Source organism: Rhinolophus sinicus, chromosome 1 (genome assembly GCF_057876585.1).
Source record: "Rhinolophus sinicus isolate RSI-liver-muscle chromosome 1, RSI-T2T, whole genome shotgun sequence".
NCBI classification, from domain to species: Eukaryota; Metazoa; Chordata; class Mammalia; order Chiroptera; family Rhinolophidae; genus Rhinolophus; species Rhinolophus sinicus.
Window position 1 is genome coordinate 105,158,966 of NC_142501.1, and position 23,817 is coordinate 105,182,782.

The following is a 23,817-nucleotide window of genomic DNA, read 5'->3' on the forward strand; positions in this document are numbered from 1 at the left end:
AATGAAAAGATTTTCTTATCACTTCGCTATGTTATTCCATCATTTTTCCTATCAAAATTTTTATCAAACTAGAGTTCGGTTTTTCTAAGCTCTTGCTGACCTACATGAAGCGGGTTCTAAAATGTTTTGTTTAGACTCAACAGGACATACACCAAGGTTTCTTACCATATCAAGCAAGTAGCTTGTTTTAACACTAAAAAAAAAAAAAAAAAAAAAAAGAATGTGTCATTAGAAATATTTCAATGGTATATGAAGTACACTTTTCAAGGTGTTAGGTCAGTTCAAAAGTAATCGCGGTTTAAAAGGTTAAAAAAAATGCACAAACTGCAATATAATTTATACCAACCTAATATTTGCTTAAATACCTATTTTTCAAAAAGTCCTTTTCTTGGAGGTTATAACGTTAATATTGTTATCCTGAATTGTTAACTAGAGATTGCATGAAATGTCCAATAGTTACTAATCATCTTGTTTCCTAACCCCTTCAGCCGACAATTGAAGAGAAAGATCCTGTTCCTGACGAAGCTGTAGGAATGGACGAAGTGCAACCCTTCAGACCAGGTACACTTTGTAACACCAATTTAATTTTGGGAAGGAGTACGCGAGGACTTTTGGCATGCGTGCAGTCTTCTCTTCCTCATTCCTTTTTTTTTGTTACAAATTTAATTGAAGGATTTGACATAAATAACATGATGTCACTGTTGGTATCGATGTTTGACAAAAGGTATTTACAGGAATAAGAAAATGAGATTTAAAAACTGTGACTCCACTAAGCTGTTCCTCCATTTGTTCGATACCCTAAATGTCCCAGTGTGGAATCCCGGTACTTAATAGTGGTTACCAGAGGTCAATTATCACACTGGAAGATATTCCCAGTGTTTTCAAATGGTTATTTGAATTTTTATGTTTACCCAAGTAAGCCTCAATTGCTACCATGTCAATTGTTTCTTAACTTTACTTCTCCTCTTAGTGTTTTAACACTGATGGTCTTAAGACATCCAGATATTCTACCGAGCAAACACTGGCTGTGTGTGTACGTGCGCCTATGGTGTCTTCGATTATTAAAAATGGGAGAAGTAATTAATGTTAATGAGTATTTGACAGACACAATCTTTGCAAACAGGAATTCTGAAGCTTTTGTGCCTTGGGATGCTTTGATGCTATTAAAAATTTTTGAGAATTCCAAAGAACATTTTTAAGTCAGTAGTCTCCATAGATAGTTACAATCTTAGAAATAAAAACCGAACAAATTAAAATACGAGCACACACAGGCATGCATTCCTTGAGCCATTAGAGCTACGAGCCAGTCACCATCAGACCTATGATGTTACCATCAGAGCTGTGATATCACGGCTGTGGAGAACTCTACTGTACACTTAGAAGAGAATGAGAGTGAAAATAGCAAATGACAGTCAGTGTTTCTGTGAATATAGTTTTGACCTTTTCGGGCCCCTCGACTGACAGACTTTGGGATTTCACACATTCTCACATGACATTGGAAACCACTATTTTAAATGATGTACGAGCTTCCAGGATGTGAAGTGATAAGAGGCTTTAAAGCTTCACTTCTACAGTTGTGGTTTTCTTTCACTTGTCTTAAACGTTTAAGCTGAGATTTTGTTTAAAAAGCAAAAGGATTCTTTTGCTGTGCAGAAGCTTTTAAGTTTCATATAGTCCCATTCGTTTATTTTAGCTTTTACTTCCATTGCCTTTGGAGTCAAGTTCATAAAATGCTCTTTGAACCCAAGGTCCATAAATTTAGTACCTATGTTTTCTTCTATGCAGTTTATTGTGTCAGGTCTTATGCTTAAGTCTTTGATCCATTTTGAATTAACTTTGGTACATGGTGACAAATAGCAGTCCAGTTTCATTCTACTTATAGACACAGATAATAGTTTAGTGGTTGCCAGAGGGTAAGTGGGGTGGGGGGTGGGGGGTGGGAGATGAGGGTAAGGGAGATCAAATATATGGTGATGGAAGGAGAACTGACTCTGGGTCATGAATACACAATGGGATTTATAGATGATGTAATACAGAATTGTACACCTGAAATCTATGTAATTTTACTAACAATTGTCACCCCAATAAATTTAATAAAATTAAATTAAAAAAAAAAAAGATAAAAAGCAAAAGGAAAATATTCGTTTTCTGTCTCATGGTGCCCTGTACTCTTTGGAGCTGACGTGGACCTAGTTTGTTCGTATTTTTACTTGGAAACAATAAGGTCACCCAAGTCTGTCATTTGTCATTTGAATTTCAATTATCTAAAGCTTACAAAATGAATTCTGAAGATATTGAAGCATTCAGAAAAGACCATTTTCTTGTAATAAGTAGCTTCTTCTTTGAAATAGTATGATTCATTAAAAGTTGTTTTAAACCCATGTTTGTCACGCATATTTAAACGTCAGCGATTAGACATAACTTTTGATATTGACAAAAAAATTCACACCCCACACCATTTTAACTATTGAGAAGGAAAGCTTTAATCGGGAACACATTATATAACAGAAATTGCTGAGTGACAATAGTTAATTAAACTTACCTATGTGAATGGCAAGTATAGGACACCTAAAATAATATGTACTCTGAAGGAGTAGTGTGTTTGGGAGAAAGAGGGTGTGGGGCTGCTTCTCTGAAGAAGGAAGTTTTACACGATGGTCGACTTTGTGTTATTTTTACCTCCTAATAAATGAAAACTGTATTTTCAGATTCTTCCAGCTGGAATGCTACTTCTTTGACTTTCAATCATGGAACTTCTCAAAGATCCGGGGATTCGAAATTTGGTGATAAACGGCCATTTGCCACACACTCAAGGAGCAAACCTCTGTCAGCATCCACAGAGTTTGGACAGATGACCGTAATAGACAAACGAAAGACTCAGATTGGAGGTGTGTTTTTCTTACGTACTTCTACGCTCCATGAATTGCGTGAATCATAGCTACAAGAAAACAGAGAAAGCAAAGAAGGAAATGAAAAAACAAAGAGTTCAACCCTAGCCTACCTCTGTGTAGGTTGATCGTAGTTCTGAATTTCCCACAGTCATTTTGTAGCAAAATGTGCTTTATCTTTACTCTGTTTAGGCAAGTTACAGCCAAATAGAATAACTTTTAGCAAGACATTAGCTTTCTTCCTCAATCTCAGTAACATAAGGAAATAAGAAAGGGAATAAGGAGAAAGTGTGGTTCCATTTAGACTAGTATTTAGCATACACTGGGGAGTGTATATGCATACATACACACATATATAGGTACATAAATATATGTGTATATATATATATATATATATATATATATATATATATGTCTGTGTATGTGTGTATGTGTACGTATATACCTGAATATATAAATAAAATATATATATGTATGTATAGATATATAGATATATAGATATGTATTTATATACACACACACACACAAATATATAGCAGGGGAAGTAAAAGTTCTTTATGTATTAATTGCCAACCACTTGTATCATTAATATTCATTCTACTATAGTCTTCAGGGGTTGTCCCAAAGAAATGTTTTTACATCACTTCAATCTGCGCTTTCAAAGTTCTGCGTTTTTCTGTTGTGTATTTACACTTTATTTCAATTTTTTCTTTAACAGTGGATGAGTGTTCTAAATGCAACCCTGCGAGCAGGTAGGATTTTATGGATTTCTAAAATTGCATGTTAACTAAGAGACTTCAGAGAGAAGCCAGTAAGCTTTAATGAGTGTTCTGCTCTGGAATAGACCCTATACTGTGTGCCTAACATTGGTTCTCTCAGGTCATCAGCACAGTAACTTTGCAAAGTAGCTGTGCTGTTCGGCCTAGTTTTTATTCATTAGACATGTGTGGTTCCGGGAGGTGGATTAATTGACCCCTGGTACCATAGTTACCAAGTGGCTGACCCGTGATGTGACCTTCGGCCTGCTTGGCTTCCGAAGTCCCTTCTCTTATCCCTCAGCCTGTACAGAGAAGTGCCTGGACAGGTCTGGATTCAAGGTTCAGGTGCAAGTCAGGTGGACTCAGAGAGTCCCGTTTAGTGACGTGTTAACACTGATTGAGAAGTGTCCTCCCAAGCCCAGTGAGCGCAAGCTCTTGTGTTAATGTACTCCACAATTGCAGCAGTCACGAGAACCTTGTTTTCACCATCAGTGTTTAAGGCAGATCTCAGTTCGCTGTGGCCACAGAACCACAGGTTGTGCATAAGCAAGACCCAATCAGGCAAGTGTTTTCAGGTATAAGGCGATGTAGCCTTCTTGGGACGAATCGTTGTTCTGTAAGTGAAGAACATCTATGTATAGATCATGTTGTGTTAATGCAGCACATATTCAGAGATATTTCTTATTGATTTCTCTACTCACTAACTCCACAGCCTGTGTTTTCCTTCTGGCTAGTACCTTTCCCTTGTCCAAGGAAGTTTTTTTCTTTTTTTCCAGAGTCTTTCTTCCTTCTTCCATGACTTTTCTTGATTTTTTACCATTGTCTCTGCTTTTTGGGGGGTTTTTGTTGCTGTTCTGTTACTGTTTTCCACTTCTGCCAGCTAAGTGTTCTCCATGTTTCTAGACAGAATCAAAAGTCCATAGAATTCCAGGTGTTGAAGGGATGTTAGCAATTAATTATTCAAAACACCCCCTGGTACTTCATATTGCCATTAATGTTTTGGTCAAGTGGTTGATCACATGAGGAGTATTAATTCCAAGAGATTAAAGTGACTTAGTTGATGCAGTGAGTAATGAAATGAGATTAAGTGTAGGTTTCTAAGCCCTGTACACTTCCTTCTTTATCATCCTATGGCTGAGTGTTTTAATTATGGAAAGGTCTAGTGACTGCAGTGGAAGAGGATAAGAATGGAATTAGCAGGGGAATCCAAGTTTCAATAGGACCAACACTGGGATGGAGTAGGAGTAAGGCTTTTAGAATAGAGATCAGAGATCAGATAAGGGAAAAGATCAGAATAGTAGGGTATGACAAGATAAAGAGAAATTACAAGAAAGAAGGAAAGAGGATGTTGGTAGTTGTCTAAAAAAGCAGATTAAAGTAAGGGGTTCTAGGGTGTCCTGAACAGGTTGCTGCTTTTTTGTTTGTTGACTTGGAGGAACCAGCATTCTTTAAGATTTGTATGAAAACATATTAAACCTTTGAGCCTCTGGAAACATTCTCTTTATAGCAAGTAGGAATATGGTATCATCCACCAGCACCCGAAATTACAGAGCGGGTCCCCTCGAGTCCAAAGGCACTGCAGATTGCTGAACTATATAGACCCATGGCCCACAGCAGGTGTTTCGTCACCTCCACCTCTTTTCCCGATGCACTGATGTTCCTTCCCATGGATATGGAGGGTTGGGCAGAGGGAGGACTGATTGTGAAAACAGTAATGGAGTTGGGTAGGTGGTAACATGACTATGTTGGGAGTGGATGACTGAGGCTCCACTTAGCTTATTTTCCAGGAACAGGGAAATGGAGAACTCCTAGTGTGGGTCATTTGAGCCCATCCATGTTTCAGGAGTCTGTGCTTTCGTAGGCTGAAGTTTTCAAGGTTGGAGATTGCCAGGAATGTGAGGACAAGTGGTCTGGGAGTGGGGAGGCTAAGAACATACATATTTGTTCTTTGACTTTTGTACGTGTGACTTGCAAACATTTCACACATTTCAGGGAACTGACTGTACTGTTTCTGGGTGAAAGGAAGGAATGGGGTAAGTTTAGTATGTGCATCCTACGTTAAAGAAGTAAGACTGCCATTTTTGACTCACACAGATTAATCTTTGAACCAGGGACAGACCATGAAGAAGGGTCAGTGTATCTTTCTACCTTGATTTAGGTCACTGGTTTTGTCCCAGTTCAGGTTCCATTTATGTCTGCTATTAATTGAGTTTTGAATTCAGCCTTCAGGACTTTTGGTGAAAACAACATACTCTCAGGTGTTGCCAACATATTGGCTGTCATTCTTTGTTACGGAAACTTAGAGTGTATCTTCATTAAATATTGCATGAGTTGGGAGTGGTGGAGGCAGAAATAGGTAGCTAATAGCTTTTCTAGCACATCATCTAATTTTTTATTATATCAAGAGACTTTATTTCAAATGCAGATAGCTGACCTTTTACTCCTTTTGTTGTTGTTGTTGCTTTTGTCAAGAAATGAATTCACTTGTTTTTGTTATCTTTACCCTAAAGTGTTTCCCGCGAAACTGGCAATAATGATTCATGGCCTATATCAGAGGAATGGCTCGTGGATGTTGATACCAAGGTAAAAGGCTCCTGTGTGAAATTAACTGTTTTGCTCTGAATTTAGTTTTGTGTATCACTGACTTGTAAAATTTTGTTGTCGTCTACCTATCATTGTTCTATGTTTGTCATGGAAAATTCCTCAGCATGAACCATTTTAAACATATGACCCTTTGATGCTGCATTGTTTTGTTGTTGTTTTTTTAACTTCAGTAAGTATCAAAGATGGGGGCTGAGAAAAAGAAGGGCTGGGAAATGTATAGTGATAGTAAAATTCGATAGGGAGTTTTCCCACAGTGACGGAGCTATGCAATTTGGGTAACGGTAAGGATTCTCAATGTGACTTTTACGTTATACCAGCATGAGTTTTATCATACTTGTGCCTGAATGAAATCTTGAATGGATTCAGGTACTCATTGTAATAGTCATGAACTCTTCCTGGTACCTTTCAGTTTTAAAACTAGATAGCATATGACATATAGTTTTATTTTATTACACTTTGTATGTTGGTATGGTATGCTTGTTAGGAAGGAGTGTTTTCTCCATTTTGTTTGTTTTTTTCACTTACATTCCGTTGACATTCCATATTATTTTATATTAGTTTCCGGTATCCTATGTTCATCATTTAGACTAAAATAGTAGTAGAATTTTTGAAAGTTTAGAATTCACGTTCTCTATCTCAAAACCCGTATTACAAAGCGATTCCACTGTGTTCTCAATCATTGTTTTGTGAATATATTTACATGTCTTCATCTAATTGAAGAGTAAATGTTTTGCATAAAATAATAACCAATTTGAAATGCAGAGATTCTTTTTTCTTTTTTTTCTTGTTTGGGGTTTTAATGGCCTGTGTGATTACATGGTATTTGATAACGTGGGCTCCTGGGCCCATATAAGCAAGAGCAACACAGATTTTCTTTCAACTGATATTCTGACATACTGCATCGTGAAATCAACACTTGTTGAGTACCTATTCTGTAACAAGCACGATCTCATTTACTTCTCAGAATAGCCTTGGCAAGGAAGGGAATCCTCATCTTCAGAGATAAGGAAGTGGAGACCAAGTCAGTCTAGGTAGCATGTGTTGCAGTAGCCAGGGAGAAGGTTGAGGGTTTGATCCAAATGCACTTGGCTCCAAAGCTGATGATGCTCTCGTCTGTTCCCTATAAAAACATGTCCGTGAGATTCTATGCCCATTGTCCATGATGCATTGACCAAAGTAAAGAAAGGATCCGTGTCTGCAAAAGACAGGATGCTTTCTTTACTCTGGTCAAAAGCAGAGATTCTTAAAAACGAAATAATTAAATGTCAAATTTCAGAATGTTTTTAGTTTTGTTTTTTAAATGTAAAGTTTTTCTTTTTTTTTCAATTTATTGGGGTGACAATTGTTAGTAAAATTACATAGATTTCAGGTGTACAATTCTGTATTACATCATCTATAAATCCCATTTTGTGTTCACCACCCAGAGTCAGTTCTCCTTCCATCACCATATATTTGATCCCCCTTACCCTCATCTCCCACCCCCACCCCCCTTTCCCTCTGGTAACCACTAAACTATTGTCTGTGTATATGAGTTTCTGTTTCTCATTTGTTTATCTTGTTCTTTTGTTGTTTTTGATTTATATACCACATATCAGTGAAATCATATGGTTGTCTGCTTTTTCTGTCTGAATTATTTCGCTCAGCATTACACTCTCAAGATCCATCCATGTTGTCACAAATGTTCCTATATCATCTTTTCTTATGCCGAATAGTATTCCATTTTGTATATATACCACAACTTCTTTATGCATTTATCTATCGAAGGACATTTTGGTTGTTTCCATGTCTTGGCCACCGTAAGCAAAGCTGCAATGAACATTGGAGCACACGTGTCTTTATGTATAAATGTTTTCAGATTATTTGCGTGGATACCCAGGAGAGGGATTGCTGGGTCATATGGCAATTCTATTCGTAATTTTTTAAGGAACCTCCACACTGCCTTCCATAACGGCTGCACCAGTCTGCATTCCCACCAGTTGGAGAGGCTGTGGAGAAAATAAATGTAAAATGTTTCATTTCTGTTACAGTTGACATTCAATATGATGTCAGCCTCAGGTGTACAGCATAGTGGTTAGGCATTTATATAATGCATATACTGGTACCCCGATTAGTGTGGTATCCCTGATACCATATTTAGTTATTACAATGTTATTTACTGTATTCTTTGCGCTGTACTTGACATCTTCATGACAGTTTTAGAACTCCCAATTTGTACTTCTTTCCTTAATCCTTTAACTTTTCAAGCATTCCCCCAACAATTCTCGAACCTGGCAACGATCAGTTCGTTCTCTGCACCTATGAATTTGTTTCCCATCTATGTTCATTTTTTTTTTTTTCATATCACCAATAAGTGAATTCAGGTGTGTTTTTCTCTTTGTCTGACTTTTTTCACTTAGAATAATACCCTCTAGGTCCACACACTTTGTCACAAGCGGTAAGTATTTATTCTTCGTTACAGACAAGTAGCATTTTGTTATATATATGTCCCACTGCTTCTTTATCCAAGACGATGGATCCTTTGGTTACTTTGTTATCTGGACTATTGAAAATAATGTGGCAACGACCATAGACATGCATATTGCTTTTCAAATTAGTGTTTTGATTTCTGTGGAGGAAAACCCAGAAGTGGGACTGCTGTGCCACGTGGTAGTTCTGTTTTTAAATTTTTGAGGAACTTCCATGTTCTTTTCCATTGTGTCTGGTCGGATTTGCAGTCTCACCAACAGTGCACGAGGACTCTGTTTTTTTTCACAGCCTCACCGACACCTGTTGCTTATTGATTCATGGATGATGACCATTCTGACAGTTGTGAGGTCGTATTTCATAGCGTTTTTAATTTGCATTGCTCTGATGATTAGTGACACTGAGCATGTTTTCGTATGTCTCTTGGCTATCTGTGTGACCTCTCTGGAGAAAAGTCTATTCAGGTACTCTTCTCGTTTTGTAATGGCATTGTTTGTCTTTTGGTGTTAAGATTTATGATTTCCTTATGTGTTTTGGATGTCAACCCTTCATCAAATATATCCTTGACAAATATCTTCTCCGTTCATCCGGTCGTGACTGCATGTTGTTGTTGGTTTCCTTTGCCGTGCAGAAATTTTGTAGTTTGATTTTCGTGTATATGGGTCTTGTATTCTTAACCATTCAGGTACCTTATGTCTTTTCTGGAGCATTTAATCTATTTCCATTTAAAGTAATTATTTGTAGGTATGTAGTTCTTGGCATTTTATTGTTCATTTTCCTTCTCCTCTTCCTGCTCTTCCTCCTGCTCTTTTTCCTCCTCCTCCTCCTCCTCCTCCTCCTCCTCCTCCTCCTCCTTTTTTTTCTTCTTGTCGTGGTTTTACATTTCTTGTGCTAGTGGTTTGCTGGTGCTGAACTGCATCACCTTCTTTTTCTCTGGCAAACTCTTCACCTCTCATTTGATTCTAAATGAGAGCCTTGCTGGATACAGTCATCTGGGTTGCACATTATTGCATTTCATCACATTTCAATATTTCTTGCCCATTCCTCTGGCCTTCAGATTTACTGTTAAGTGATCACCTGCCAGTCTTATGCGAGCTCCCTTGTATATAACTAAGTGCTTTTCTCTTGCTGGTTTTAATATTCTCTCTGTGTCTTTCCCCTTTGGCGTTTTAATTATGGTATGTCTTGGTGTGGGCCTGTTCGGCTTTCTTTTGTTTGGAACGCTCTGTGTTTCCTACGCTTGTGTTTCCTTCAACAGGTTAGGGAAGATTTCCGTCATTATTTATTCAAATAGGTTTTCAATTCCTTTCTCTCTCTTCTCTTTTTGATAGCCCTACAAGTGTTGTTACACTTTATCTTGTCCAAGAAGTCCTTTATAGTATTCTCTCTCTCTCTATCTTTTTATTTTTTATTCATAATCATTTTTCATTTCTTTTTTTCTGTTCTGATTGGGTGTTTTCTGCTACCTTGTCTTCCAAATCACTGATTTGATCCTCTGCCTCAACCAAGTCTGGTGCTGATTCCATCTATTGATTACTCATTTCAGATGTTGTATTTTTCATATTTGACTTTTGTTAATGATTTCTATGTCCACTTTTTATGTTTGCTGTCTCTGTTGAAGTGTTACAGCGTTTATCTATTTTTCGCCAAAGTTCATTGAGCATCCTTAGAAGTAGTGTTTTGAACTCTGTATCTGGTAGATTGCCTGTGTCCATTTGGTTTACCTCTTTTTCTAGAGTTTTGTCCTGTTCTTTCATTAGGGAAATGTTTCTTTCTCCCTTGTTTGTTCACTGCCTCTCTGTGTGTGTTTCTATGTATTATGTAGATCTGCTAATTCTCCTCATCTTGGCAGCATTGGCTCATATAACAGGTGTCCTGTGTGTCGGGTGGGACAACCTCCCTGGTCACCGGAGCCAGGAGTTCCAGAAGCTCGTGTGGGTGGTGTGTGCCCTCCTGTTGTACTTGAGCCTTATTGCTGTTGGCGCATCAGTGTGTGGAATGGACGCTCAGGACGACTGGCTGTGACTACGGTAGATGAGCTGATGTGTGTGGGCTGATGTCACAGAGTGGGATCGGCTGTAGCAGGGCTCCGGTGTCTGCTCAGTCCATGGCTTGGGCGTGTCATTTGTGGAGCTAATTGGGTGTTGTTCTGGTGTTGCTGAAGCTGATCACCAGGTGTGTTGGATTTGGGGCCTCTTGGGAGGGGCTGTGGGCAGGCCCAGGTCAGCTGCTGCTTGTGCCCAACCCGGAGCCACCCAGTAGAAGCTACAATGTGACCTACTCTTGGTAGCTGCCTTTGTGAGTATGCACCTGCGAGGCCCTATGTTGTGAAGCAAGACAGGCTGATGGGTAGGATCCTAAAAAAAAATGGAACTCCTCTGTATCATAAATTGCAGCCTGAGTGACTGTTGTAAACTATGATCGTGATGGTGCAACACCTCTGTTTACTGAGTGACTCCCCATTACGTGAGGGTAAAAGTCATATGCTAGCATGACACGTGCCTTCTTTGATTTGGTTCTGGTTCTGCAGTTGTCTCCCCATTCCATTTTCAGTGTTCCAGGCTTACCCCATTCTTCTTCTGCCCTCACTATGATATGTTGCTTCATACCTTAGGCTTTTGCGCCTGCTGCTCTTTCTGGACTCCCCTTCCTGGTTTCCCTCAGCACCTCGTGTGTCTTTTAAGATGCAGTCCTCTTTTCTCAGCATCTGGTACGACTGATTGTTGTTTCTTTTGTGCCGTGCTATACTTGATTCATGTGAGGTGTAGAAATGGAGAGCGGTACTTTTCTGTTCTTACTGTTTTGATGAATCAGAATACATCGAGCCCTAGTAGAATATAGGACAAAATCTTTCATTTATATTTCCAGCTTCCCCTGGGTCTATGCCTATGATTTGATGGTTACGATAGCAGTTTGTCGTCTTACTTACTTGAAGGACTGAGCGAGTGAGTGAACGAGTCAATGACTATGATGTTTTCTGAAGTTGGGTTTTTATTTTCTTTTTTCTTTCTTTTTTTTTAATAGAAAGAAGCAACCAAGCCGGCAATTGGAAAAAGAGAAAATGGTGTGGATATTATTGAAAGTGCTCCACAAGAGCAAACAAAAACTGATATTTTCACTTGTGTTGATGGAGCACACCAAAATAATACAAGTGATAACTTAGTGACTATCTATGAATTCTTTCTAGCTTGGGTGCTGCTATAAGCAAATCTAACATGTGTAGATCCAACTGTGATTTTCATTTCTTATAAGCATTTTTTCCTATCTTTTTTGCAAAAGTACTACTAACAACTTCTTCTTGCAAATGATTTGACCCCCTGAAATTCTTTTCTGCTATTACTTTTATTGAAATGTTCATGACTTGAATGTGTATTTAAAATGCATAGTAATATATGTTCACATTAATGTTCTGTGACTACATTTTATAGTTAAAACATCCGCATTAAGATTAGAAGAAGCAGCTGTAAAATCATGTTGGGATTCTGAGGTACTGTCATTCACTACTATTATTTTTATCATTATTATTTTAAATATCACCATTCAGTGATGTTGAAACTTAAAAGGTATGCTTTGACTGTACTTTCTCACCTCTGCGTTTCCCCACACAAATTATTTTCTTACGGTTTAGCCTATAATTAATAAAAGACATGCGTGCTTAGTATAATGAGGCAGCGTAGTAGAATTCTGCTAACTTGCGAGGTTCACTTAAGGCGGTCGGTGTAGAATAGTATAAAACAAGAAGGCTTCCAAGTCATAAGGAATCAGTTGGGTTCTGAAGTGAAGTTTACCTAAAAGCTAAAGAATTATTCCAGCTTGAAGTATGCCCAAATGCATGATTCTGTGGTTTTTATGGTTGTGTAAATGTCCTAATGAGATTCAGAAAGAAAGAATTTGGAAGTTAGGGTTTTTTATACCTTGGAACTTGAAAAGATAATGCCTGATACATGAAAGTATTATTACATTTGTATTCTCAAATAGATCTGCAAGGAACTTTTCCCAGGAAGGAAGAGCATTGTTAATAGAAATAATATGTAGAATTATACTAACAGCAATCCCCTGAGCGCTGCTTTAATGCATAACAACTGTCTTGTTCAGTTAAAACAGCATGCATTGAGTATCTTGATGGCAACCGTACTTGTAGTAATAGAAGTACAAAGTAATGATGAGCCAATGTGAGATGACAGCTGTGGAAAGAGACAGGAGGAGTGTGATCTTCTGATATAGGCAACTGCTGCCTACCGGTATATACACTGCGTTTGACGATAAGAACACACTAGAATCCTGGATGGGTCACTTACTAGCTATGGGATGTTGGGGAAACTTCTTTTTAATCTGTCGCATGTCAGTGACCTCATTCATCATAAAGGTACTTATGCCTACCTTTCAGGTATGTGGACTGAACTAATGAGGTAACAAATGGAAAACACTTTGTGAAGTGTAAAGGGAGCTGTAGAAATGTAAAATCTATGATCACAGTGGGCTGTAGTGACTTACTAAATGGTGGGGACACTTTTTGTAAACCTAAAGGACAATCAACTGGCAGTAGTGTCAAGAACAGAGTGGAAAAGTTAGAAGGGGCACGTGGATTTCTTATCTGGGGGATGCTAAATTTCAGGAGACTGTGATTGGCGATACCCCATAGATGTGTAGTGTTTCGGTACTTGAGGCTTTGTTGGTGCGAGCTGAATGTTTTGACCTGAAGTAAATGTCTGTGTGGGATACTGCCAAGTGAAGCATGAGAAGGAGCCAGTCATGTGGAGATCTAGGAGCAAAACCTGCTGGGCAGAGACAACAATGGATCGTACAGGTTCCTCATTTTATTCTAGTGTCTTGGAATGGTCAGGAAGTAGGAAGAGGGTTAACCACCATCAAACCATTTCTATATTTGTCATTTGTGTGGAAAACAAATAAAATGTGCATAGCAGAGGCCTGGTACATTTGAGACAGTTAATAAATAAATGTTCTTATTTTTTCCCTGATTAGAACTTATTATACTTTTTTGAAAAGTTGCATAACTATATATAACATTTTTCCTATTATTTTTAAGTATATTTTAAAGAAAAGCTTTTCTTACAACTTTGCCATTTTATTTAATCATTTTTCCCATCAAAATTTTTATCAAATACGAGTTTGTTTTTTCCAACCTCTTGTTGACCTAGATGAAGTAGGTTCTAAAATGTTCTGTTTAGACTCAACACGACATACACCAAGGTTTCTTACCATGTCAAGCAAGTATCTTGTTTTAACACTAACAAAAGAATAAAAAAAAAAAAGAATGTGTCATTAGAAATATTTGAAAGTTATATGAAGTACACTTTTCAAGGTCTTAGTTCGGTGCAAAAGTAATTGCAGTTTCAAAGGTTAAAAAAGTTGCACACACTGCAGTATCATTTGTACCAACCTAATATTTGCTTAAATACCTATTTTTCAAAAAGTCCTTTTCTTGGAGGTTATAACGTTAATATTGCTAGCCTGAATTGTTAACTAGAGATTGCATAAAGTGTCCATTAGTTACTAATCATCTTGTTTCCTAACCCCTTCAGCCGACAATTGAAGAGAAAGATCCTGTTCCTGACGAAGCTGTAGGAATGGACGAAGTGCAACCCTTCAGACCAGGTGCACTTTGTAACACCAATTTAATTTTGGGAAGGAGTATGCGAGGACATTTGACATGCGTGCAGTCTTCTCTTCCTCATTCCTTTTTTTCTTTGCTACAAATTTAATTGAAGGATTTGACATAACGTGATGTCATTGTTTGTATCGATGTTTGAGAAGAGGTATTTACAGGAATCAGGAAATGAGATTTTAAAACTGACTTCACTAAGATGTTTCTTCCATTTGTTCGATACCCTAATTGTCCCAGTTTGGAATCCCTGTACTTAATAGTGGTTACCACAGGTCAGTTATCACCCTGGAAGATTTTTCCAGCATTTTCAAATGGTTCTTTGACTTTTTATGTTAACGCCAGTAAGCCTCAATTGCTACCATGTCAATTGTTTTCTAACTTCACTTCTTCTCTTAGTGTTGTAACACTGATGGTCTTAAGACAACCAGATGTTCTGCTGAGCAGACACTGGCTGTGTGCGTACCTGCGCCTCTGGTGTCTTCGAGTATTAAAAATGGGAGACGTAATTAATAGTAATGAATATTTGACAGACACAATCTTTGCAAACAGGAATTCTGAAGCTTTTGTGCCTTGGGATGCTTTGATGGTATTAAAAATTTTTGAGAATTCCAAAGAACATTTTTAAGTCAGTAGTCTCCACAGATAGTTACAATCTTAGAAATAAAAACCGAACAATTTAAAATACATAACTTTTGATATTGACAAAAAAATTCACACCCCACACCATTTTAACTATTGAGAAGGGAAGCTTTAATCGGAAACACATTATATAGCAGAAATTGCTGAGTGACAATAGTTAATTAAACTTACCTATGTGAATGGCAAGTATAGGACACCTAAAATAACATGTACTCTGAAGGAGTAGTGTGTTTGGGAGAAAGAGGGTGTGGGGCTGCTTCTCTGAAGAAGGAAGTTTTACACGATGGTCGACTTTGTGTTATTTTTACCTCCTAATAAATGAAAACTGTATTTTCAGATTCTTCCAGCTGGAATGCTACTTCTTTGACTTTCAATCATGGAACTTCTCAAAGATCCGGGGATTCGAAATTTGGTGATAAACGGCCATTTGCCACACACTCAAGGAGCAAACCTCTGTCAGCATCCACAGAGTTTGGACAGATGACCGTAATAGACAAACGAAAGACTCAGATTGGAGGTGTGTTTTTCTTACGTACTTCTACGCTCCATGAATTGCGTGAATCACAGCTACAAGATAACAGAGAAAGCAAAGAAGGAAATACAAAAACAGAGAGTTCAACCCTAGCCTACCTCTGTGTAGGTTGATCGTAGTTCTGAATTTCCTACAGTCATTTTGTAGCAAAATCTGCTTTATGTTTACTCTGTTTAGGCAAGTTACAGCCAAATAGAATACCTTTTAGCGAGACATTGGCATTCTTCCTCAATCACGGTAACATAAGGAAATAAGAAAGGGAATAAGGAGAAAGTATGATTCCATTTAGACTAGTATTTAGCGTACACTGGGGAGTATGTATGTATACATATACACATATATAGGAACATACATACATATACGTGTATATGTGTATGTATGTATGTGTGTGTGTGTGTATATATATATATATATATATATATATATATATATATATGTATTTTTATATACACACAGATGTATAGCAGGGGAAGTAAAAGCGCTTCACGTATAAATTGCCCACCACTTGTATCATTAATATTCACCCTACTATAGCCTTCAGGGGTTGCCCCAAAGAAGTATTTTTATATCACTTCAATCTGACGCTTTCAAAGTTCTGTGTTTTTCTGTTGTGTATTTACAATGTATTTGAATTTTTTCTTTAACAGTGGATGAGTGTTCTAAATGTGACCCTGCGAGCAGGTAGGATTTTATGGATTTCTAAAATTGCATGTTAACTAAGAGACTTCAGAGAGAAGCCAGTAAGCTTTAATGAGTGTTCTTTCTGCTCTGGATTAGGCCCTATACTATGTGCCTAACATTGGTTCTCTCAGGTCGTCGGCACAGTAACTTTGCAAAGTAGCTGTGCTGTTCGGCCTAGTTTGTATTCATTACACGTGTGTGGTTCCGGGAGGTGGATTAATTGACCCCTGGTACCATAGTTACCAAGTGGCTGACCCGTGATGTGACCTTCGGCCTGCTTGGCTTCCCAAGTCCCTTCTCTTGTCCCTCAGCCTGTACTGAGAAGTGCCTGGACGGGTCTGGATTCAAGGTTCAGGTGCAAGTCAGGTGGACTCAGAGAGTCCCGTTTAGTGACGTGTTAACACTGATTGAGAAGTGTCCTCCCAAGCCCAGTGAGCGCAAGCTCTTGTGTTAATGTACTCCACAATTGCAGCAGTCACGAGAACCTTGTTTTCACCATCAGTGTTTAAGGCAGATCTCAGTTCGCTGTGGCCACAGAACCACAGGTTGTGCATAAGCAAGACCTAATCAGGCAAGTGTTTTCAGGTATAATGCGATGTAGCCTTCTTGGGACGAATCGTTGTTCTGTAAGTGAAGAACATCTATGTATAGATCATGTTGTGTTACTGCAGCACAAATTGAGATGATATTTCCAGTTGATTTCTCTACTTACTGATGTCTCAGCCTGTGTTTCTCTTCTGGCTAATACCTTTCCCTTGTTCTAGGAAGTTTTTTTCTTTTTTTCCAGAGTCTCTCTTCTTTCTTCGATGACTTTCCATGATTTTTTTATCTTTTTCACTGCTTTTCTCAGGGTTTTTTGTTGCTGTTGTTCTGTTGTTGTTTTTCCACTTCTGCCAGCTAAGTGTTCTCCGTTTTTCTAGAGAGAATCAAAAGTCCATAGAATTCCAGGTGTTGAAGGAATGTTAGCAATTAATTAATTCAAAACACCCCCTAGTACTTCATGCTGCCATTAATGTTTTGGTCAAGTGGTTGATCTCATGAGGAGTTTGAACTCAAAGAGATTATGTGACTTACTTGAGTACAGTGAGTGATGAAATGAGATGAAGTGTAGGTTTCTAAGTCCAGTACGCTTCCTTCTTTATCATCCTTTGGGTGAGTGTTTTAATTATGGAAAGGAATGGAATTAGCAGCGGAATCCAAGTTTCAATAGGACCAACACTGGGTTGGAGTAGGAATAAGGATTTTAGAATAGAGATCAGAGATCAGATAGGGGAAAAGAGATCAGAATGGTAGGGTATGACAAGATAAAGAGAAATTACAAGAAAGAAGGAAAGAGGATGTTGGTAGTTGTCTAAAAAAGCAGATTAAAGTAAGGGGTTCAAGGGCGTCCTGAACAGGTTGCTGCTTTTTTGTTTGTTGAATTGGAGGAACCAGCATTCTTTAAGATTTGTATGAAAACATATTAAACCTTTGAGCCTCTGGAAACATTCTCTTTATAGCAAGTAGGAATATGGTATCATCCACCAGCACCCGAAATTACAGAGCGGGTCCCCTCGAGTCCAAAGGCACTGCAGATTGCTGAACTATATAGACCCATGGCCCACCGCAGGTGTTTCGTCACCTCCACCTCTTTTCCCGATGCACTGATGTCCTTCCCATGGATATGGAGGGTTGGGCAGAGATAGGACTGATTGTGAAAACAGTAATGGAGTTGGGTAGGTGGTAACATGACTATGTTGGGAGTGGATGACTGAGGCTCCACTTAGCTTATTTTCTAGGAACAGGGAAATGGACAACTCCTACTGTGGGTCATTTGAGCCCATCCTTGTTTCAGGAGTCTATGCCTTCTTAGGCTGAAGTTTTCAAGGTTGGAGTTTGCCAGGAAGCTGTGAGGACAAGTGGTCTGGGAGTGGGGAGGCTAAGAACATACTTATTTGTTCTTTGACTGTTGTACGTGTAACTTGCAAACATTTCACACATTTCAGGGAACTGATTGTAGTGTTTCAGGGTGAAAGGAATGAATGGCGCGATTTAATAACTGCTTTCTACGTTAAAGAAGCAAGACTGCCATTTTTCTCACACAGATTAATCTTTGAACCAGGGACAGACCATGGAGAAGGGTCAGTGTATCTTTCTAACTTGATTTAGCTCACTGCGTTTGTCCCAGTTCAGGTTCCATTTATGTCAGCTATTATTTGCGTTTTGAATTCAGCCTTCAGGACTTTTGGTGAAAACAACATACTCTCAGGTGTCGCCAACATATTGGCTGTCATTCTTTGTTATGGAAACTTAGAGTGTATCTTCATTAAATATTGCATGAGTTGGGAGTGGTGGAGGCAGAAATAGGTAGCTAATAGCTTTTCTAGCATATCATCTAATTTTTAATTATATCAAGAGACTATATTTCATATGCAGATAGCTGACCTTTTACTCCTTTTGTTGTTGTTGTTGCTTTTGTCAAGAAATGAATTCACTTGTTTTTGTTATCTTTACCCTAAAGTCTTTCCCGCGAAACTGGCAATAATGATTCATGGCCTATATCAGAGGAATGGCTCTTCGATGTTAATACCAAGGTAAAAGGCTCCTGTGTGAAATTAACTGTTTTGCTCTGAATTTAGTTTTGTGTAGCAATGACTTGTAAAATTTAGTTGTGGTCTACCTATCATTGTTCTATGTTTGTCATGGAAAATTCCTCAGCATGAACCATTTTATAACATGTGACCATTTGCTGCTGCATTGTTTTGTTGTTGTTTTTTTAACTTCAGTAAGTATCAAAGATGGGGGCTGAGAAAAAGAAGGGCTGGGAAATGTATAGTGATAGTAAAATTCGATAGGAAGTTTTCCCACCGTGACGGAGCTATGCAATTTGGGTAACGGTAAGGATTCTTAATGTGACTTTTACGTTATACCAGCATGACTTTTATCATACTCGTGCCTGAATGAAATCTTGAATGGATTCAGGTACTCATTGTAATAGTCATGAACTCTTCCTGGTACCTTTCAGTTTTAAAATTAGATAGTATATGACATATGGTTTTATTTTATTACGCTTTGTATGTTGGTATGGTATACTTGTTAGGAGGGAGTGTTTTCTTCATTTCATTTTTTTTTCACTTACATCCCGTTGACAATCCGTATTATTTTATATTAGTTTCCGGTATACTAGGTTCCTCATTTAGACTTAATAATTGTAGAATTTTTGAAAGTTTAGAATTCATGTTCTCTATCTCAAAACTCGTATAACAAAAGGATTCCACTATATTCTAAATCATTGCTTTGGGAATATATTTAAATATCTTCATCTAATTGAAGAGTACATGTTTTGCATAAAATAATAACCAATTTGAAAAACAGAGATCTTTTTTTTTTCAAGTTTTGTGTTTTAATGGCGTATTTGATTACATGGTATTTGATCCGTGGGCTCCTCGGCCCATATATGCAATAGTGACACAGATTTTCATTCAACTGATATTCTGACATACTCCATCGTCAAATCAACACTTGTTGAGTACCTATTCTGTAACAAGCACGATCTCATTTACTTCTCAGAATAGCCTTGGCAAGGAAGGGAATCCTCATCTTCAGAGATAAGGAAGTGGAGACCAAGTCAGTCTAGGTAGCATGTGTTGCAGTAGCCAGGGAGAAGGTTGAGGGTTTGATCCAAAATGCACTTGGCTCCAAAGCTCATGATGCTCTCGTCTGCTCCCTATAAAACATGTCCGTGAGGTCCTATGCCCATTGTCCATGATGCATTGACCAAAGTAAAGAAAGGATCCGTGTCTGCAAAAGACAGGGTGCTTTCTTTACTCTGGTCAAAAGCAGAGATTCTTAAAAACCGTGTAATAGAATATCAAGCTTCAGAAAGTTTTTAGTTTTCTTTATAGATGTAAAATGTTTCATTTCTGTTACAGTTGACATTCAATATGATGTCAGCCTCAGGCGTACAGCATAGTGGTTAGGCATTTATATAATGTGTAAACTGGTGCTCCGATTAGTGTGGAATCCCTGATACCCTACTTAGTTATTACAATGTTATTTCCTGTATTCTGTGTGCTGTCCTTGACAGCTACATGACTGTTTTATAACTGCCAGTGTGTACTTCTTAATCCTTTTACCTTTTCAAGTTGCTCCCCAACACTCTTCCCTCTGGGCAATGATCAGTTAGTTCTCTGCATCTATGAGTTTGTTTCTTTTTTCTATGTTCATTTATGTTTTTATTTATTTTTACATATCACCGATAAGTGAAACCATGTGGTATTTGCGTTTCTCTGTCTAACTTATTTCACTTCGAATAATACCCTGTAGGTGCACGCACGTTGTCACAAATGGTAAGATTTTATTCTTTGTTACAGCCAAGTAGTATGTTGTTGTATATATGTAGCACTTCTTGTTTATCCAAGACGATGGATACTTCGGTTGCTTCTTTATCTGGAGTATTGTAAATAATGCGACAAGGACCATACAGATGCATACATGTTTTCAAAGGAGTGTTTTGGATTTCTGCGGAGAAAAACTCAGAAGTGGGATTGCTGTGCCACATGGTAGTTCTATTTTCAAATTCTTGAGGAACTTCCATATTGTTTTCCATTGTGGCTGGCCGGATTTGCGGTCATACCAACAGTGCACGGGGGGTTCCCTTCATATCCTCACCAACACTTGTTGTTTGTTGATTTATTGATGATGGCGATTCAGACAGTTGTGAGGTGATAGCTGATTGTGTATTTAATTTGCATTGCTCTAATGATTAGTGCACTGAGCATGGTGTCGTATGTCTCTTGGCTATCTGTGTGAGCTCTTTGGAGAAAAGTCTATTCAGGTACTCTTCTGATTTTGTAATTGCATTGTTTGTCTTTCGGTGTTACGTTTTCTGAGTTCCTTATATGTTTTGGATATCAACCCTTCCTCTGATATATGATTGGCAAATATCTTCTCCCATTCGTCCGGTCGTGTTTTCATTTTGTTGATGGTTTCTATTGCTGTGCAAAACTGTTTCAGTTTGATGTCATATATATGGGTCTTGAAGTCCTATCCATTCAGCCACGTTAGGTCGTCTCTGGAGCATGTAACGTATTTGTATTTAAAGTAATTGTTATACGTATGTAATTATTGCCATTTTATTATCCATATTTCTTCTCCTCCTCTTCGTCCTCATTCTCCTGTTCCTCCTCCTCCTCCTCTTTCTTTTCTTCCTTCTTCTCCTTCTTCTCTTTCTCTTCCTCCTCTTTCTCCTCCTCCTCCTCCTTCTCCTTCTTCTTCTTCTGTGTCTTGTTCTTTTTTCAAGTTGTCGTTTCACATTTCTTGTAATATTGGTTTGTTGGTGCTGAACGCCATCATCTTTTTCTCTGGCAAGTTTTTACCTCTCCATTGATTCTAAATGAGAGCCTTGCCAGATACAGTAATAGTAATCTTGGTTGTAGATTATAGCTTTTCATCACTTTGAATATTTCTTGCCAATCTCTTCTGACTTGCAGATTTTCTCTTGAGAGATCACCTGACAATCTTATGCGATCTCCATTGTACATGACTAACTACTTTTCTCTTGACGGTTTTAATATTCTCTCCGTGTCCTAACCCTTTGGAATTTTAATTATGATATGTTTTGGTGTGGGCCTATTTGGGTTCATTTTGTTTGGAACTTTTGTGTTTCCTACGCTTGTGTGTCTATTTCCTTCTCCAGGTTAGGAAAGGTTTCCATCATTATGTATTCTGATAGGTTTTCTTTCTTTTTTAAATTTATTGCGGTGACAATTGTTAGTAAAATTACATGGATTTCAGGAGTACAATTCCGTATTACATCATGTATAAATCCCATTGTGTGTTCACCACCCAGAGTCAGTTCTCCTTCCATCAGCATATATTTGATCCCCCTTACCCTCTCCTCCCAACCCCCACCCCCTTACCCTCTGGTAACCACTAAACTATTGTCTGTGTCTATGAGTTTTTGTTTCTCATTTGTTTTTCTTGTTCTTTTGTTGTTTTTGGTTTATATACCACATATCAGTGAAATCATATGGTTCTCTGCTTTTTCTGTCTGACTTATTCGCTTAACATTATACTCTCAAGATCCATCCATGTTGTCACAAATGTTCCTATATCATCTTTTCTTACCGCTGAATAGTATTCCATTGTGTATATATACCACAACTTCTTTATCCATTCATCGATCGAAGGACATTTTGGTTGTTTCCATGCCTTAGCCACCGTAAACAAAGCTGCAGTGAACACTGGGGCACACGTGTCTTTATGTATAAATGTTCTCAGATTTTTGGGGTAGATACCCAGGAGAGGGATTCCTGGGTCGTACGGTAATTCTGTTCATAATTTTTTGAGGAACCTCCACACTGCCTTCCATAACGGCTGCACCAGTCTGCATTCCCACCAACAGTGTATGAGGGTTCCTTTTTCTCCACAGCCTCTCCAACACTTGTTAGTGTTTGACTTGCTGATGATAGCCATTCGGACTGAAAGAAATTGAAGAAGGCACAAAGAAATGGAAAGACATTCCGTGCTCATGGATTGGAAGAATCAACATAGTTAAAATGGCCATATTACCCAAAGCAATATACAGATTTAATGCAATCCCCATCAAAATCCCAATGGCATTTTTAAAGAAATAGAACAAAAATATCATCAGATTTGTTTGGAACCACAAAAGACCCCGAATAGCCAAAGCAATCTTAAGAAAAAAGAACAATACTAGAGGTAAGACACGCCCTGACTTTAGCTTGTACTACAGGGCTACAATCATCAAAACAGCATGGTCTTGGCAGGAAAACAGACACAGAGACCAACGGAATAGACTTGAGAACGCAGAAATAAAACCACTTAAATGTGGACAGACAATTTTGACAAAGAAGCTAAAAACATACAATAGAGGAAAGACAGCCTCTTCAATAAGTGGTGCTGGGAGAATTGGATAGCCACGTGCGAAAGAATGAAACTGCACTGCTATCTGTCACCATGTACCAAAATTAATTCAAAATGGATCAAAGACTTAAGCATAAGACCTGACACAATAAACTGCATAGAAAAAAGCATAGGTACTAAACTTATGGACCTTGGGTTCAAAGAGCATTTTATGAATTTGACTCCAAAGGCAAGGGAAGTAAAAGCTAAAATAAACGAATGGCACTATATGAAACTTAAAAGCTTCTGCACAGCAAAAGAAACCATCGACAAAATAAAGAGGCAACGAACTGAATGGCAGCAGATTTCTGCAAACAGTGCCTCCGATAAGGGACTAATCTCCAAAATATTCAAAGAACTCATGAAACTCAACAACCACTAGGTTTTCAATTCGTGCTCTCTCTCCTTCTTCTCCTTTCGATAGCCTTACGAATGTTGTCACACTTGATATTGTCCCAGACATCCCTGAAAGTATTTTCTGTTTTATTTATTTTTTATTTATGTTCATTTTTTTTCTGTTCTGATTGGGTGTTTTCTGCTACCTTGTCTACCAAATCACTATTGGAACCTCTGCTTCACCAAATGTGCTGCTGATTCCATCTATAAATTATTCATTTTAATACTGTATTTTTCATTTCAGACTTTTTTTTTTAAGGATTTCTATGTCTTTTTTATATTTGCTGTCTCTCTGTTGAAGTTTTACCTACTTTATGGATTCTT

At 38.1% G+C, this 23,817-nt stretch overlaps 2 protein-coding genes across 4 annotated transcripts in view; both read left to right on the forward strand.

The window, feature by feature from the left end:
* Positions 1 to 23,817, forward strand: part of LOC148759155 (ankyrin repeat domain-containing protein 26-like) — a 105,629-nt gene that overhangs the window by 37,959 nt on the left and 43,853 nt on the right. The gene's annotated exons all lie outside the window — the stretch shown is intronic.
* LOC148759156 (uncharacterized) lies at positions 462 to 14,324 on the forward strand. Of its 3 annotated transcripts, none has more exons than XR_016021269.1 (6): positions 462 to 561; positions 2,709 to 2,888; positions 3,607 to 3,640; positions 6,157 to 6,229; positions 11,738 to 12,200; positions 14,257 to 14,324. XR_016021269.1 is itself a non-coding variant. In XM_088797921.1 (6 exons), the coding sequence occupies exons 1-6, from the start codon at positions 534 to 536 to the stop codon at positions 12,258 to 12,260; spliced, it is 561 nt and encodes a 186-aa protein (XP_088654047.1). In that variant the 5' UTR covers positions 462 to 533; the 3' UTR covers positions 12,261 to 14,199. The 3 variants fall into 3 exon arrangements, 2 of the variants coding, with proteins under 2 accessions (XP_088654047.1, XP_088654197.1); XM_088797921.1 differs by lacking the exon at positions 14,257 to 14,324 and having other exon boundaries at positions 11,738 to 11,864; positions 12,142 to 14,199; XM_088798071.1 differs by lacking the exon at positions 14,257 to 14,324 and having other exon boundaries at positions 11,738 to 14,201.